Genomic DNA, 17,298 nt, shown 5'->3' with positions numbered 1-17,298 from the left:
CGAGAACCACTAATCACGACCACGAGGAGGTTACCCCATGTGACTCTACCCTCCCTAGCAACCGGGCCAATTTGGTTGCTTAGGAGACCTGACTGGAGTCACTCAGCACACCCTGGATTCAAACTCATGACTCCAGGGGTGATAGTCAGCGTCAATACTCGCTGAGATACCCAGGCACCCCCAATAATTCATAATTTAAGTGTTTTCATTAAATGCCCGATGTATGTAGCCAGTGTTTTTTTTTTTTTTTTTTTTACTTTAAGTTTAGTAAATATTTCACGTAATATTCATTTATTTTATTCAATTTGACTCTGGATGAAATGGCATATAATATAATATAATATAATTTGGTCGACAAAAATAACATTTTACGTTAATGAAAATTTGCATAATTACAAAAACATGTAACAAACTGTAACAGAGCTAACTTAAACCAAATATTTTAGCATTTGAAAAATGGATAAACCACTTATAATCACTTAAACATCATAAAATATTTCAGGTTCAATTCAAGTTCAGTTCAATCGACAGCATTTGTGTCATAATGTTGATTACAGGAAAAATGTATTTCAAAATCTCTCTTCTCTTTCTGAAGTTTGCTGACACCACCAAAGAGTCTGGCGACGCTGAGTGCGCTGCGTGATGGAAGCTGGCGTGACGGCTGTTACTAGCAGCGGTGAGATGTGTGTCAGTCAGGGTTTAACTGGAATAATGAAGCGGCTGGTAAACTGGACAGGTGTCGGAGCTCCCTGCTGGTCAGGGTTGTTCACTATCACCAAGTGTTCTTGACGAGAGGACTGACACTGGTGCTGTGTGTGTGTGAATTATAAGAGCTTCCTGTTTATATAAGGGCCTTTCAGAGCAGAAATGAGTTCTGTATGCAAATATAAATGCCATTCCTGTTATTTGTGTGAATGAAGCTTTATCACTTTACAACTGAATCACAGACATGTGAAATAAACGCACTGCACCTCAAAGCATCATTTATCATTCGTTCCCAAAAGAGGAAACGCCAAACATGCTGCTAAACAAATCGAGCTGAAACAAAAGAACTTGTCATGGTTTCTACGATTGTCTGAAGTTGGAATATTATTCTAATACAGTTTTTTTGTGATTCAAAATTTTGAACCAAATTTCAACATGTTTTTAACAATGTACAGGTGCATAACTCTTTCAATGTGAATATGTTTGTATGATTAATATTCCCTTTTATCTTGATAATAAATGACAAACTCATCATGTGAGATGAAAACACTGATACATGTGGATAAACTGCTGCACCATTTGTAAATCTGTTTTTATTAAAGAGATGTTTTGATTTATTGTTATTAATTTAGTGTTGCACTTTCACTGTTAACATTTGTATTGTTTTGTCACTCAATACGAGTTCATTCTGCACTGGAATATGGAATAATTTCATTGGCCACAGATGTAGCATTGTACTTATTTAAAAGTTGCTCAAGTAATTTGAGTTGTTTCAGTTTTTTCCTTATATAAAAAACATATTTAAAAGAGGATTCATGTTATTGCACATTATTTCTGTACATGTGACAGTGTTCTTAAATATTCCTTTATCACTGATATTTTAATGGGTGTGTCTGTATTTAAATTCAGAATAAACTTTTGTTTGTTTTTATTGACTGTTTCTGTTTATCCTGAAAATCCCAAGATGGACTGAAATAAAAAGTCCAGACTATTAACCATGACTGATCGTCTCGTCTGCTGCTGTTTGACATTCAAAGTTATAATGAACAAATATTCACAATATTAACTATTAATGATGATCATATTAACCCCTTAAACTATGTGGGCGGGCCAGAATCGTGCAATAAGTTTACACTTAAATTGTAAAAACTGTTGGATACATAAGTCACTCATATTTAGTAAAAAAAAAATTTTTTTGATTTTCTGCCCAATTTGGAATGCCCAATTCCCAATGCGCTCTAAGTCCTCGTGGTGGCGTAGTGACTCTCAGTTGCCTCCACGTTTGAGACCGTCAATCTGCGCATCTTATCACGTGACTTATTGAGCACGTTACCGCGGTGAACAGCGTGAAGCCTCCACACGTGCTACATCTCCGCGGTAACGCGCTCAATAAGTCACGTGATAAGATGCGCAGATTGACGGTCTCAAACGTGGAGATGTAGCACGTGTGGAGGCTTCACGCTATTCTCCGCGGCATCCACGCACAACTCACCACGCACCCCACCGAGAGCGAGAACCACATTATAGTGACCATGAGGAGGTTACCCCATGTGACTCTACCCTCCCTAGCAACCGGGCCAATTTGGTTGCTTAGGAGACCTGGCTGGAGTCACTCAGCACACCCTGGATTCAAACTCACGACTCCAGGGGTGATAGTCAGTGTCAATACTCGCTGAGATACACAGGCCCCCATATTTGGTACAATTTGAAAGCTTAGAACCTGAACTTTTCATAGAATGCCATCACTTTCGCATTTATGTTACATGAAATAAAAAAAATTACACAAAAACTGCTTCACAAATGAGCGCCACCTAGAGGTGATGATGTAGACATGAGTACGAATGTAAAGTTTTTCACTTAACACTGAAATAGGCAAGTCATATATCAAATATCATATATCTTTCTAAATCCCCTTCAATTTGCTAATCGAGCAAACAGGTCTGTGGATGATGCAGTCAACATGGGATTGCATCATATCCTGCAACATCTGGACAGACCAGGGACATATGCAAGGATCCTTTTTGTGGACTTCAGTTCAGCTTTCAACACCATCATCCCAGCTATACTCCGGACTAAATTACACCAACTCTCTGTTCCCATGTCTATCTGTCAGTGGATTACCAGCTTTCTGACAGACAGGCAGCAGCTTGTGAGACAGGGGAAACTCACTTCCAGCACCTGTACAATCAGCATTAGTGCTCCCCAGGGATGTGTGCTCTCCCCACTACTCTTCTCCCTCTACACCAATGACTGCATCGCCAAGGACCCCTCTGTCAAGCTCCTGAAGTTTGCAGATGACACCACTGTCATCGGCCTCATCCGAGATGAGGATGAGTCTGTATACAGAAGGGAGGTTGAACAGCTGGCTGTCTGGTGCAGTCAAAACAACCTGGAGCTGAACCCGCTCAAAACAGTGAAGATGATAGTGGACTTCAGGAGGAACACCCCAACACTGACCCCCCTCACCATTCTAAACAGCACTGTGGCAGCAGTGGAGTCATTCAGGTTCCTGGGCACTACCATCTCACAGGACCTGAAGTGGGAGACCCACATTGACTCCATTGTGAAAAAGGCCCAGCAGAGGTTGTACTTCCTTCACCAGTTGAGGAAGTTCAACCTGCCACAGGCGCTGTCATTGAGTCTGTCCTCTGCACTTCAATAACTGTCTGGAGCTCTGAACAGCAGAACCGTCAGGCACAGGAACAGTTTTTTCCCTCAGGCTATCCATCTCATGAACAGTTAAACTGCCCCATTGAACAATAATTAATGTGCAATACACAGTTTAGTCTTTCTTATATTTATCCAAAACAGCCGACCTCTTCTGCCATTACATTCCTCTGGAAAAAAAAAAAAAAACTGCAAAATTTCTCTGGCTCTCAACCCTTCATCAATGCCAGGGATTGGCAAAAAGTTTACTTCCAGCAACAGATTCCAATGCACAACTCTTGTGCGACCTGCTGCATCCTTTATCTTATAAACATGGATGTCTGGATTCACATCGACAACAGTGTACACCCCATTCTCCCATTTGTAAGCCAACTTCCTTTTTCCTCATTCTGCCTTGTTTGCCACTAACACCCGTTCTCCCACAGACAGGTAAGTGCCCTTAACATGCCAGTTGTATAGCTGAGCTTGATGTTGTTGCTCAACAGATGAATGCTTCTGAGCAATCTGCATGGCACATTTCAAGCAAGACAACAGAGACTTGGCATAAGAGTCATAATCAGCAACCTCAGGGTTATTGAGAACCTGCTTAAACATTACATCCACTGGCAGTTGGGGTGCATGGCCAGACTTGAGGTAGGGTGCATAACCCTGCAAGGCAACTCATACTGGAATCTTTTCTGCTTAAACATGGGATCTTTTGTAACTCTATACATCACATTGTCTCAAACTTCTAACTTACCCCTTTATTTTAACAGCCTTAGCACTTGTGCACAAGCACCATGTCTTTCTCGGCTTGACGGACGCTTTCTGGTGGTAAGGAAAGTCAACACTTTAGAGATGGTGGGATCTTTCTGTTGGCTTTGCTGAAGATCTTGGGCAGAGAACACAGGCAAAGTTTCCTGGCAACTTGATATTTGTTGAACATGCTGATATTTGTACTCCACTGCATATGTCCAATCACAGTGAGACTGACAAAGAGCTCTGATTTCAGCTGCATCATAATCAGCTCTTGATACACTAACAACACAGTTCAAAAGATTATCAAAAGAATCACAAAGTGATTTATGATTTCTGTAAGACAACGAAGACAAATGTTTCATTTCTGCCCTTATTACTGGTTCTGTAAGCACCAAATTGCCCCAAACTCAATATCAGCTCTTACCTTAGGCTGTTTTCTTCATCCAATATTATGTCTCAGATATCCAGAATTACAGTCCAGCAGAAAAAGCGTGATAAACAAATCATCAGCAAAATATGTTATCAACTATTGACGTTGAAAAGTGATTACATATACCTCTCCAATGACACCAAGACTGAGCTTCTAGTCCATTCAGAGGCTGAGATACTGTATATGATGAAACAGTGGGGAACATGCCATTCAAAACTGACTGGATGTCTGTGGTGTGAGTGCGCTGCTGCATAACAGCGCCCCCTACAGTTCAGATCTGTGTATTGCGATAGAGGGGAATTATTTTTCATAGTGTTTGCTGCCATCTAGTGGAGCGAAATAAGACCTTTCGCAGGGACATTGAGTGAACAGAACCAGAAATACATGCTTAATAAAAGATTCGTTTATTTATTATGTTCATCATAAGATTGTAAACATATACAGTATTATTTATGAATTATTGGAATATTTTAGATTTGAGGGATTTTCTGTAAATTTGAGGGATTATTTTAGCAATTAGTCCCCTGTATGTGTGTACGGTGAGCTTATAAATTTGGGAGTGAAAGACTTCAGACGGCAGTCAAAAAATGCACTAGAGTTTAAGGGGTTAAAATCCGATTTATGCTTCTGCGTCGAACCTATCGCGTAGTAGTCTATTCCGTACAAAACTAAACACGCATAAATGGAAGGTTGAGGAAAAAAAAAAAAAAGACCAACTTCCCATACCGGGAGTCGAACCCGGGCCGCCTGGGTGAAAACCAGGAATCCTAACCGCTAGACCATATGGGAGGAGCTGTGAGATAATCGCGGCAGATGAGAATTTAAATGAGACTGTAAATTTTATTGTATAAGGTGACAAATTGTCCTGCTTTTATATTATACATGATTATAGAATGCAATATTGCGTATGCAAATATACTAATTACGTTTTTTTTATCCTTCAGAGTGTGTCGCGCACTCGTGACGTCATATTAAAGGGACACAACTGAACACGTGTAATGTGTATTTCAGTGAATATTTGAGCATTTAACGGCAACTGTGTGAAAGTTTGTTCCTTTATAATGTAAGTAATCATGTACACATCTGTCAGACTGGTTACTGAACATTAAACATGTAAAGAACTCGCGCCGCTTGAGTTTAACTGCAATAGCTCGTGCTGTCGTGTGTCAGTGTTTATAAATAAAACATGTTTGTTTGTTTGTTTGTTTATTTGTTATAAAGGGCAGATTACTGGAAATCACAGCCGCGGAATTTCTGTCATTACTGCAAGTGTTGGATCGCTCATTATAAACCTGTGAGTGAATTCTGACACATTTCTCTAGTCCTGTTGTCATACTTGATTTACTGGATATATCTTACTGGATATATTTTACCGGACATATTTGGTCCCTTTTGTGTGTTTTTTTTTTTTTTTTTTTTTTACACAGAGTATCGAAAGAATCACAAGGAAAATGTCGCGGCTAAACTCACAGAAGTAAGTGTTCAAAAATAACACAATCATACTCGTACTTGTTTTGCTGTATATGTAGTATGTATAAATAGTATGTAGCCTGTAAAAAGCGTGCACTTGTTTTAGTACACAAGGGTTGAGTGTGAAATTGGATGTTGATTCAGTCTTATTTTATTAGTGATGTTTCTTTTAGCTTTAATAATGTTTGTTTGTTTGTTTGTTTGTTTGTTTTTTTTTGGGGGGGGGGGGGGGTAGATTTAGCTAAAGCAAATGTAATAGCAAGTTTATTTTTTTGTTATTTGTTTATTTATTTATTTTGGGCAAAATGACATGCAAATATTTTTGTGCTAAACTTACATTTGCTTAAATCTGCCAGTTGCATCAGAGTTGTCATGTGACAACAATGTAGAATACTACTATTTGAAATGTTTATCATAACATAATGCATTCTCTTTTACATACTGTTTTTAAAAATAAACTGAACATCTGATCATTGAAAATGCATTGAAAAGGGATAGTTCACCCCAAAATGAAAATTCTGTCATCATTTACTCACCCTCATGTCATCACAGATGTGTATGACTTTCTTTCTTCTGCAGAACACAAATGAAGATTTTTAGAAGAATATTTCAGCTCTGTAGATCCATACAATGCAAGTGAATGGTGACCAGAACTTTGATGCTCAAAAAAGCACATAAATGCAGCATAAAAGTAATCCATAAAACTTCAGTGGTGATAAGATAGGTGTGGGTGAGAAACAGACAAATAAGTTATTTTTACTATAAATTATCCTCCCTGCACAGGCAATATGCACGAAGAATGTATATCGCCAAAAACTAAAGATGATGATTGTAAAAGTGTAGATTTATAGTAAAAAAGGACTTAAACATTGTTCTGTTTCTCACCCACACCTATCATATCACTTCTGAAGACATGGATTAAACCACTGGATTAATTTTATGCTGCCTTTATGTGCTTTTTGGAGCTTCAAAATTCTGGTCACCATTCACTTGCATTGTATGGACCTACAGAGCTGAAATATTCTTCTAAAAATCTTCATTTGTGTTCTGCAGAAGAAAGAATGTCATACACATCTGGGATGGCATGAGGGTGAGTAAATGATGAGAGAATTTTTATTTTTGGGTGAACTGTCCCTTTAATGCAAGGTGAATTGAAGATGGGGCCTAGTGCTCTCTAGCTGGTAGAGAGTACTGTAGTGTTCATGTGTGAGTAAACAGAATGTTGGCTGCTGCTCTCAGTGCTGCATGTGTTTGATGATAAGGGTGTGTGTGTTTTATTGGGCAGCGGTGATCATGTTCTCCTCCCGTCAGTGTTGCGTGACAGATTAAGATGAAAAGCATTGCAAAAGCCAAACAGGAGGAGAAGATGTCAAAGGACTTTGCAGTGATGGAGCCAGCAGCACTTAAAACATATGAGGAAGATCTGAAGAGCATGAACGCTCAGTCAGGTAACTTTAGCATTATACTTTATAACACATCTGTACAAACAATACATATATCTAACATATAACACTTGTGTTAGTGCGGTGCATGCAGATGTACTCAAGTATTTAATGAGATTCTTACAATACTTGTGTCTGCTCATTGTGTATATATTTATTGTGTTCGTGATGTAATCCACAGGTCTGTTCATACTCAACACATTAAACTAACAGAACTGCTTCATTTAACTGTGTGCAGGTGAGAGTTTAACTGCGACTGACGCTCCTGTTAGTCCACAAACTAAAGCACAACATAAAGCACAAAGACGAGAATTTAAATTGCACAAAGAGACTTCAAGCATCAGCAATAATAATAATCCGGTGGATGTTTGGGTGGAGGGAACCACTGATGACGGACAGATTTACTACTACAACACCATCACAGGAGGTATGGGATATAACTGACCCGTTTGTCTCCACATATACCAGTTTTAAATACTTTGTGTTTTGCTGAAGTGTGAAGGACTGTGTAACGTTGATTTCAGAGTCTCTGTGGGAGAAACCAGACGGCTTTCAGAGTCAGAACACACCACCATCATCATCATCATCATCATCAGCTGCAGGACAAATTCAGGTAAACTCATTTATTATTTATTACAGTGTTTGCACAGCAGCTCTGTATTGACATTCCTTTAAAACATTCTGTTAGTGTTTGTTTTAAACTTTTAACACAAAATGATTAAAATACTGCAATTAATACAGCTCAAAACTCTTAATGCATACCTTGTGTCTTAAGTGACCCGGGACCTTATTCCACCCCCTGTACCTCCTCTATTTTTTAGAGTTAAGCCCACACATCTTTAGTATTGCTCAACCTTTCTCTTATGAATAGTGTAAAAAAAAAAAAAAATATATATATATTATTTTTGTATTTATTAAAAAATGCCAAAATTGCCAAAAATACATTTCACTCCTATAAATCATATTTTTATGATTATTTCATATCTATATAGGTTTACTATCAAAAATATGCATTTATTTATTTATTACAAGACAAATGAGTACTAAGTACAAATTACAACTATCTGACATTGATTTTTTTGTGACAATAGTAAATTATAAGTATCATATGCGTGCATACAGACATATTATACATGTTATTTGTTCCTCAAGGTGGCGCTGTTGTTTCAGTGATTGACTTGATTTACATTTGACATTAAGATTTGATGAAGAAGCAACGAGGAAGTAAACTATAGCAGGTTTAACACATGAACAGTATGATGTGATTATTGTCATTTGGGTGTACTACTGAAATTATGTGAGTTGTGTGTCTATTTAGACTCAATAAGCACCTGATAAAATACATACGTGTATCTTATGTGTAGTTTGTGTTATGTGTAGGCATTTTGAAAATTGATTTGTGATAGACATACGTAGCGGGTCACTAAATACCCGAGTATGTAATAATGTTTGGCAAAACACACATGCATTTAAGGGATGTACAGACTCCATTCAAAGTTTGTTCTGTAGATTTCTCTGTGTTTGTTTTCTTTTATAAGACAACAGCATTTCATTTACACCGAAACCTAAAACCTTAACTTACCTTGAACTTGAACATTATTCTACACCAATATTTCCTTCAGGAAACTCAAATGAAGTTATTTTCTCTTCATATCTGCAGTACATGTGATGTGAGCTCATGAAACATGTTTTGTGCAGGAATCTTCAGTGACTTCATGGATGGAGGCTGTGAGTCCTGAAGGATACATGTATTACTACAACACTGAGACCGGCGGTGAGATCAACACACTACAATCTCACGTTCAAGATGTTATAAACCAGTTTAGGCTGCAACCTCTCGCTTTATTAATAATAAAATTACACATGATGTTTGACTCTGTCATCACACTCTCTGTCCTGTCTGAGCAGAATCGAGCTGGGAGAAACCAGAGAACTTCAGTCCTTCAGATGGATCTCCTCATGAGGATTCAGGAGCAGCGGAGGATCCTGAGTCTCTTTCTGCAGGAGAAAACTCCTCTGACGCTCCGAAAGACACAACAGAACCAGAACCAGCAGAAACCAAACACACCCACGTCCCAAAGATCAGTTTCAGGGTGAGACACTCTCGTGCCATCTCATATGTAAAGATACAGTACAAGGCGGGGTCTGGGTAGCTCAGCGAGTATTGACGCTGACTATCACACCTGGAGTTCGCTAGTTTGAATCCAGGGCGTGCTGAGTGACTCCAGCCAGGTCTCCTAAGCAACCAAATTGGCCCAGTTGCTAGGGAGGGTAGAGTCACATGGGGTAACCTCCTCGTGGTCGCTATAATGTGGTTTTCGCTCTTGGTGGGGCGCGTGGTGAGTTGTGCGTGGATGCCGTGGAGAATAGCGTGAATCCTCCACACACACTACGTCTCCGCGGTAACGCGCTCAACAAGCCATGTGATAAAATGCGCGGATTGACGGTCTCAGACGCGGAGGCAACTGAGATTCATCCTCCACCACATGGATTGAGGCGAGTCACTACACCACCATGAGGACTTAGAGCGCATTGGGAATTGGGCATTCCAAATTGGGGAGAAAAAGTGGAGGAAAAAAAAGATACAGTACAAGACAGATTACTTTTGAAATGTATTCCACAACAGATTACATGTATTCTGTTAGATTACGCAAGGTCAGTAATGTAATCTAAATACTTTGGATTACTTTTTAAGAACTGGCAGATTTGTTCACTTGATTTGACTATAAACAAGTAAAAAAAAAAAGAATATCTGCCAGACAAAACAGACTTGAATTAAAAAAAATATTCTCTGAAAAAGCCTAAATGTCTTATGCAGTGTTGCTTCTAAAAAAGATAAAGTAAATGTATCATTTTTTAAGGATTTTTAGATATATTTACAGAAGAACTGTGATCTAACGTGGATTTTATTGATAGAAATGCATGTAAAAGGCTAAAAATAGCATCTTAGCTTAGCATAAAGCTAAATGTTCATATGACAGTTTAAACAAGGTTAACTATTTTTGCTGCTCCAAACTTACTTCAAAACCCCACAGAGTGAACAGAACCACATCGTCTTCTGATCGTATGTGGATTCTGTTCAGAGAGTGAGGCAGAAAATATATTATTTGTAGTTTTTGTGTTCGATGCTAAAGGCTATATGGGTTAGCATTTCTCATATAAAATATGAAACCAATGAAAATAAAATGCAAAGCAATCAAAGATACTTTTTGAATGTAACTGTATACTGATTACCAATAGTTTAAATTGTAACTGCAGTGGAATACAGTTACTCTTATTTTGTATTTTAAATATGTAACACTGTTACATGTATTCATGTAACACTAAGTATAAGATACAGCACATCAACACTACAGTACTGTACAGTAAGAACACCAACAAACAGGATGAGATAAACATGTTTGTTTGGAACACAGAAAAGGAAAGAGCCGACTGAATCATCAGCAGATGAAGGAAGTGAGGAACAGGCTGATGAAGGAGGACGAGAGGAAGAAGAGGAGGAGAAAGAGAGTGACAGACGTGTGACTGAAGCAGTGGAAGAACACGTGATGCTCGTGAAGAAACCCAGACAGAACATCAATCCATACGGAGTCTGGGAGCAGATCCAGCCTGAGGACGATCCATAGTAAGAGATTCATCATTCTATTGAACTCTGAGGGGTGAGAGGTCATGTTATTTTGCGCAGGGTGTTTCTTCAACTTCAGCGAGTATTGACGCTGACTATCACACCTGGAGTCGTGAGTTAGAATCCAGGGTGTGCTGAGTGACTCTAGCCAGGTCTCCTAAGCAACCAAATTGGCCCAGTTGCTAGGGAGGGTAGAGTCACATGGGGTAACTTCCTCGTGGTCGTGATTAGTGGTTCTCGCTCTCAATGGGGCATGTGGTGAGTTGTGTGTGGATCGTGGAGAGTAGCATGAGCTCCACATGCTGTGAGTCTCCGCGGTGTCATGCACAACGAGTCACGTGATAAGATGCGCGGATTGACGGTCTCAGAAGCGGAGGCAACGGAGATTTGTCCTCCGCCACCCGGATTGAGTAACCGCACCACCACGAGGACCTACTAAGTAGTGGGAATTGGGCATTCTGAATTGGGAGAAAATGGGATAAAAAAAAAATGTAATTTCGATCAGCATCAGAATTCTATGAAACGCAGAATTTGAGATGTGCTGGAAATAAATTTTCATGACTTGAATGACATAAATCTCCTGTGATGCATGAACACACACTGTTGGACATTGTTAGGAGACACATTAAATCAACTAGTGAGAGTGTGAAACATGTTTTAATGAGATTTTACTTTCTAGAAATCAACAGTGATAAAAGTGCCTGAAGTTGAAGAAACACACACGTATATAATCACAACAATAGGGCTTTGTGTAGTAAAGCACAACCCTTATTGCTTTTATAAAACTACTTTATTATGTATTACTATAAAAGCAAAGTAGTAGTTCCATTCCAGAAGCAGCCCTGTTTTCAGCTTCCTGTAGTGTTGTGTCTGTGACGTTCATTTCAGATGTTCTAGTTTCTTCATTCTCGTCTCTCTCGTGTCGTCTGCAGTGAGAATGTGGATCTGCAGCTGCTGCAGGTGGAGAGCGCAGTCGCTGCAGCCGCTCCATCTGACGTCCCGCCGGAGCCCGGAATGAAGTTTAAAGAGCGCACCATCACATCACTGAGAGACGAGGGCAGCGCTGGAGCCACATTCAAGATGAAGAAGACCGAGAACGGCAAATCCAGGAGTCTGAGACAGAGAGGGAAAGATGAGTAGATGATACGGAGACTGTGAGGGGACGTTCAAGTGTTTCTCGTTGAAGGATTTTTATGGTGATCCGCTGCAGCATCAGTCATTTTTTTCAGTGTAGAATTTTTATGTTGATAAATCGATGGTGGAGAATATTTTTTAATCACCTCTGTTTCTGCTTCAAAATGATTTTGTTCATCTTTACAGGGAAAAATAGATTTGGTGTAAGAAACACTCTGGCTGGTTTGTGAGTGTCTTGTGTGTTTTTGAATATTTTTTATTGTGGGCATGAGGAATCAAAGCCATAATTTTCACTATTAAATGATGAGATGAACTCTTAGAAATGCGCTTGTGACTTTCATTGTAGACTGTATCCGTCTCAAACTAAAAGAGAGTTCACTCACTCATCTGTCATCATATACTCACCCTCATGTCATTCAAACACATTTGACTTTTTCTTCTATGGAACACAAAAGCAGAACATCACCCTCAGTCATCATTCACTTGTATTGCATCGTTTGGTAACACTTTACAATAATAAACTAATAATGCATTCAGTATCGTGTACTAACAAAGAACACATTTTTTAGGAGCTATTCATTTTGGTTAATCAATTTATGAAAATATAATTTATTGTTAGTTTCATTTCATAATACATTAATGTTAACATATAGTAATATTTTTTAATATAGTCATATATGTTGAAATGAACATCAGTCAAGATTAATAAGTGTTGTAAACATATTGTTCATAGTTTACTAATGTTAAGAAATAAAATCTGCTGGACACATTTTGTGTTCAGTGAAACAGTCATTCAGGTTTGGAGCAACATGAGTAAGTGACAGTTTTCAGTTTTAGGTGAATCATCCCATTAATAAAACGACATTCCAAGTTTCCTTTAACACCTGGTAAACATTTTCATTTGACAGTTTTGTGTTTTTCAGCAGGAAACACAATATTTACTTTTGATTCTCAGAACTTGACAAGTTTGTAAAATAATAAAGGTCTCGAGTCCACATAATTCAATATCTGTACTTTAATAGTCTGTATAAGAAAAGATAGTGTGATGTTGTCCAGAATGTTTCTGTTTGTGTGAGATAGTGTGTGTTTGTGCAGAGTTGATAGTCGCACACCAATCAACAATCAGGAGCTGCTCATGTGACGTCAGTAACAGTCAATTCTCCAAACTAACTTATTTCAGAGTTTACTGGTCCACTGATCAGGGCTGTTCAATAACACATCACGCAGAAATCATTATACATTTATAAAACATGCAAAATGTATAATACATTTAAATTACATCAAAAGGGACATATAAAGTTTGCATACCCTGGCAGAAATTGTGAAATTTTGGCATTGATTTTGAAAATATGACTGATCATGCAAAAAAACTGTCTTTTATTTAAGGATAGTGATCATATGAAGTCATTTATTATCACATAGTTTTTATATCATAATGATAACAGAAATCACCCAAATGGCCCTGATCAAAAGTTTACACACCCTTGAATGTTTGGCCTTGTTACAGACACACAAGGTGACACACACAGGTTTAAATGGCAATTAAAGGTTAATTTCCCACACCTGTGGCTTTTTAAATTGCAATTAGTGTCTGTGTATAAATAGTCAATGAGTTTGTTATCTCTCACGTGGATGCACTGAGCAGGCTAGATACTGAGCCATGGGGAGCAGAAAAGAACTGTCAAAAGACCTGCGTAACAAGGTAATGGAACTTTATAAAGATGGAAAAGGATATAAAAAGATATCCAAAGCCTTGAAAATGCCAGTCAGTACTGTTCAATCACTTATTAAGAAGTGGAAAATTCAGGGATCTCTTGATACCAAGCCAAGGTCAGGTAGACCAAGAAAGATTTCAGCCACAACTGCCAGAAGAATTGTTCAGGATACAAAGAAAACCCCACAGGAAACCTCAGGAGAAATACAGGCTGCTCTGGAAAAAGATGGTGTGGTCGTTTCAAGGAGCACAATACGACGATACTTGAACAAAAATGAGCTGCATGGTCGAGTTGCCAGAAAGAAGCCTTTACTGCGCCAATGCCACAAAAAAGCCCGGTTACAATATGCCCGACAACACCTTGACACGCCTCACAGCTTCTGGCACACTGTAATTTGGAGTGACGAGACCAAAATAGAGCTTTATGATCACAACCATAAGCGCTATGTTTGGAGAGGGGTCAACAAGGCCTATAGTGAAAAGAATACCATCCCCACTGTGAAGCATGGTGGTGGCTCACTGATGTTTTCTGGGGGTGTGAGCTCTAAAGACACGGGGAATCTTGTGAAAAGTGATGGCAAGATGAATGCAGCATGTTATCAGAAAATACTGGCAGACAATTTGCATTCTTCTGCACGAAAGCTGAGCATGGGACGCTCTTGGACTTTCCAGCACCACAATGACCTTAAACACAAGGCCAAGTTGACCCTCCAGTGGTTACAGCAGAAAAAGGTGAAGGTTCTGGAGTGGCCATCACAGTCTCCTGACCTTAATATCATCGAGCCACTCTGGGGAGATCTCAAACGTGCGGTTCATGCAAGACGACCAAAGACTTTGCATGACCTGGAGGCATTTTGCCAAGACGAATGGGCAGCTATACCACCTGCAAGAATTTGGGGCCTCATAGACAACTATTACAAAAGACTGCACGCTGTCATTGATGCTAAAGGGGGCAATACACAGTATTAAGAACTAAGGGTATGCAGACTTTTGAACAGGGGTCATTTCATTTTTTTCTTTGTTGCCATGTTTTGTTTTATGATTGTGCCATTCTGTTATAACCTACAGTTGAATATGAATCCCATAAGAAATAAAAGAAATGTGTTTTGCATGCTCACTCATGTTTTCTTTAAAAATGGTACATATATTACCAATTTGAATCAGCTGAGACTTGTCCTCCGCCACCCGGATCGAGGGTAGTAACTGTGCCACCACGAGAACCTACTAAGTAGTGGGAATTGGGCATTCCAAATTGGGAGAAAAGGGGATAAAAAAAATAAATAAAAAAAACATACATATACCACAAATTAATCATGGTGTTATTATAGTAAAACTAAGCATTTAAAAGCGTTTTTTACCATAGTTATTGTTTTCCTGCATTATTACTACAGTTTAACCACAAATATCAGAGTTCAGCTATGATTACTGTAGTAAAACCATGGTGAATTTTTGTTAAGGATGGATAAAGTCCTTGTGAGTGAAACCAAAACGCATTGCGAGTGAACGCAACACTATTTGAGAAAATAAATTCCCTTCCTGTCCTCTAACAGGTTCTGTACATCGTCACAAAAAATCAAAACAAATAATAATTGAAACGCTTGTCATGGCATGATTGTGAGAGCAGTGAGGGAATGCTCACATCATCTGGTTGTGGCAGCACGATGATGGTCATCATTCCAGTGTCAATGCACTGCATACGAGATGACAAACACACTTCAGGAATCCTCTGGACTCTGTGTGTGCCACCCTCAACCATTGATACATGCCGTCACCTGAGACTCTCACAGCTGCGTGATGAACACCACCTGAAATCACATGCCAATCAATCAATCACATCTGTATAAACTGAGGTGTGACAGTGAGGATGATTAATGAACACACAGTACCGTAATCTGCAGGTGTGTAGTTGAAAACCTCAAAGTCCCAATTTTTATAGCTGGCAAAACCCTGATACATATCAAACATCTCTCGAGTGAACTGCTGACAGATGTCACCTACAGGAAAAACAACATGATGCAAATATGTACTTTAAATGCATCAGACCCTTGCAGTATCAAGCACTTTAAACCTCTCATGTGGAGTAATAAGACATCTCTATGTTTAATTTATTCTTAATTATGCTCACATCACAAACCTCCAGTGGTTCGTCTGGCTAAGACCTCCAGAAAGACATTTCTATTGTCATGTTCATCAGCAGGAAGCTGATCCAGGACGTGCTGAGTGACTCCAGCCAGGTCTCCTAAGCAACCAAATTGGCCCGGTTGCTAGGGAGGGTAGAGTCACATGGGGTAACCTCCTCGTGGTCACTATAATGTGGTTCTCGCTCTCGGTGGGGCGTGTGGTGAGCTGAGCGTGGATGCTGCGGAGAATAGTGTGAAGCCTCCACGTGTGCTACGTCTCCACGGTAACATGCTCAACAAGCCACGTGATAAAAATAAATAATAATAATTAAAAAAAAAAAAAGAAAAAAAAAAAGAAAATTTGCTGCATAACGCGGGACTTTTATGGATTACTTTTATGCTGCCTGAATATGCCTTTTGGACCGTCAAATAGCCAGCAGCGAGATGGCACCTGTTTACTTATAATATATGGAGCTACAGAGCGTCAACATTCTTCTAAAAAGCTTCATTTGTGTTCTGCAGAAGAAAGAAAGTCATACACATCTGGGATGGCATGAGGGTGAGTAAATGATGACAGAATTTTCATTTTTGGGTGAACTGTCCCTTTAAATAAACAACCTGCTTCACTCAAATAAATATTTTAGCCTATTTCTTATGATTTATCCATTTCAATTTCACAACAGAATTCCAATAAATTGAATTGAATAATCTTTAACAAAATCAAAATGAATAAAACTTATTCAAAATATGTTTTGAAGTTTTCTTAATTTTGTTTAGTTAAAGATTACTCAATTCAGTTTGATGGAATTGTTCTGAAATGTGTAAATCTTACAAATAGGCTACAATATTTGTTGAGGTTTTCTGAACGTCACTATTTTTATCAGTTTAATATTTCTTATGAAACTCTTAGTACATTTAAGACTCAAAATACTAATCCCTTGAATAGATGTTTGAGGAAATATTTCAATACCATATATATATATATATATATATATATATATATATATATAAAATCAATACCATATATATATATATATATATATATATATATATATATATATATATATATATATATATATATATATATATATATATAAAATCGCTTTACATTAAAAATAATGAATAATTAGCACACAAACCTCAGAGAGCCGGAGATTCCTCTGACTGAAACACTAGCGGAACTCCTCCAGCAGGGGGCGAAACAAACTCAGAGACAGACAAAACACACACACACACAATCCACACACACACAC

At 38.6% G+C, this 17,298-nt stretch overlaps 1 protein-coding gene, 1 non-coding gene and 1 pseudogene across 2 annotated transcripts; 2 read left to right on the top strand and 1 right to left on the bottom strand.

The window, feature by feature from the left end:
* The window catches only part of LOC127449564 (SLAIN motif-containing protein 1-like), an 18,350-nt pseudogene extending 16,664 nt beyond the window's left edge, over window positions 1–1,686 (top strand).
* Window positions 1,687–5,257: 3,571 nt separating this feature from the next.
* On the bottom strand, window positions 5,258–5,329 carry trnae-uuc (transfer RNA glutamic acid (anticodon UUC)). Its single transcript has one exon. It is a non-coding gene; the product is annotated as a tRNA-Glu (tRNA).
* Window positions 5,330–5,967: 638 nt separating this feature from the next.
* LOC127449586 (WW domain-binding protein 4-like) lies at window positions 5,968–13,216 on the top strand. The gene is made up of 8 exons (XM_051713120.1): window positions 5,968–6,014; window positions 7,296–7,458; window positions 7,691–7,879; window positions 7,977–8,065; window positions 9,151–9,226; window positions 9,361–9,545; window positions 10,869–11,077; window positions 12,010–13,216. The coding sequence occupies exons 2-8, from the start codon at window positions 7,341–7,343 to the stop codon at window positions 12,215–12,217; spliced, it is 1,074 nt and encodes a 357-aa protein (XP_051569080.1). The 5' UTR covers window positions 5,968–6,014; window positions 7,296–7,340; the 3' UTR covers window positions 12,218–13,216.
* Window positions 13,217–17,298: the final 4,082 nt, after the last annotated feature.

This window comes from Myxocyprinus asiaticus, chromosome 12, assembly GCF_019703515.2.
Source record: "Myxocyprinus asiaticus isolate MX2 ecotype Aquarium Trade chromosome 12, UBuf_Myxa_2, whole genome shotgun sequence".
NCBI classification, from domain to species: Eukaryota; Metazoa; Chordata; class Actinopteri; order Cypriniformes; family Catostomidae; genus Myxocyprinus; species Myxocyprinus asiaticus.
This window is presented reverse-complemented; position numbering and strand designations above follow the sequence as displayed.

What these genes read in the sequence shown, in the direction of transcription:
- LOC127449586 (XM_051713120.1), top strand. Translation starts at nt 7,341, where the DNA reads ATGAAAAGCATTGCAAAAGCCAAACAGGAGGAGAAGATGTCAAAGGAC. An exon ending in GAGCATGAACGCTCAGTCAG is followed by an intron (nt 7,459 to 7,690) that starts GTAACTTTAGCA and finishes AACTGTGTGCAG; the next exon opens with GTGAGAGTTTAACTGCGACT. An exon ending in CAGCCTGAGGACGATCCATA is followed by an intron (nt 11,078 to 12,009) that starts GTAAGAGATTCA and finishes TGTCGTCTGCAG; the next exon opens with TGAGAATGTGGATCTGCAGC.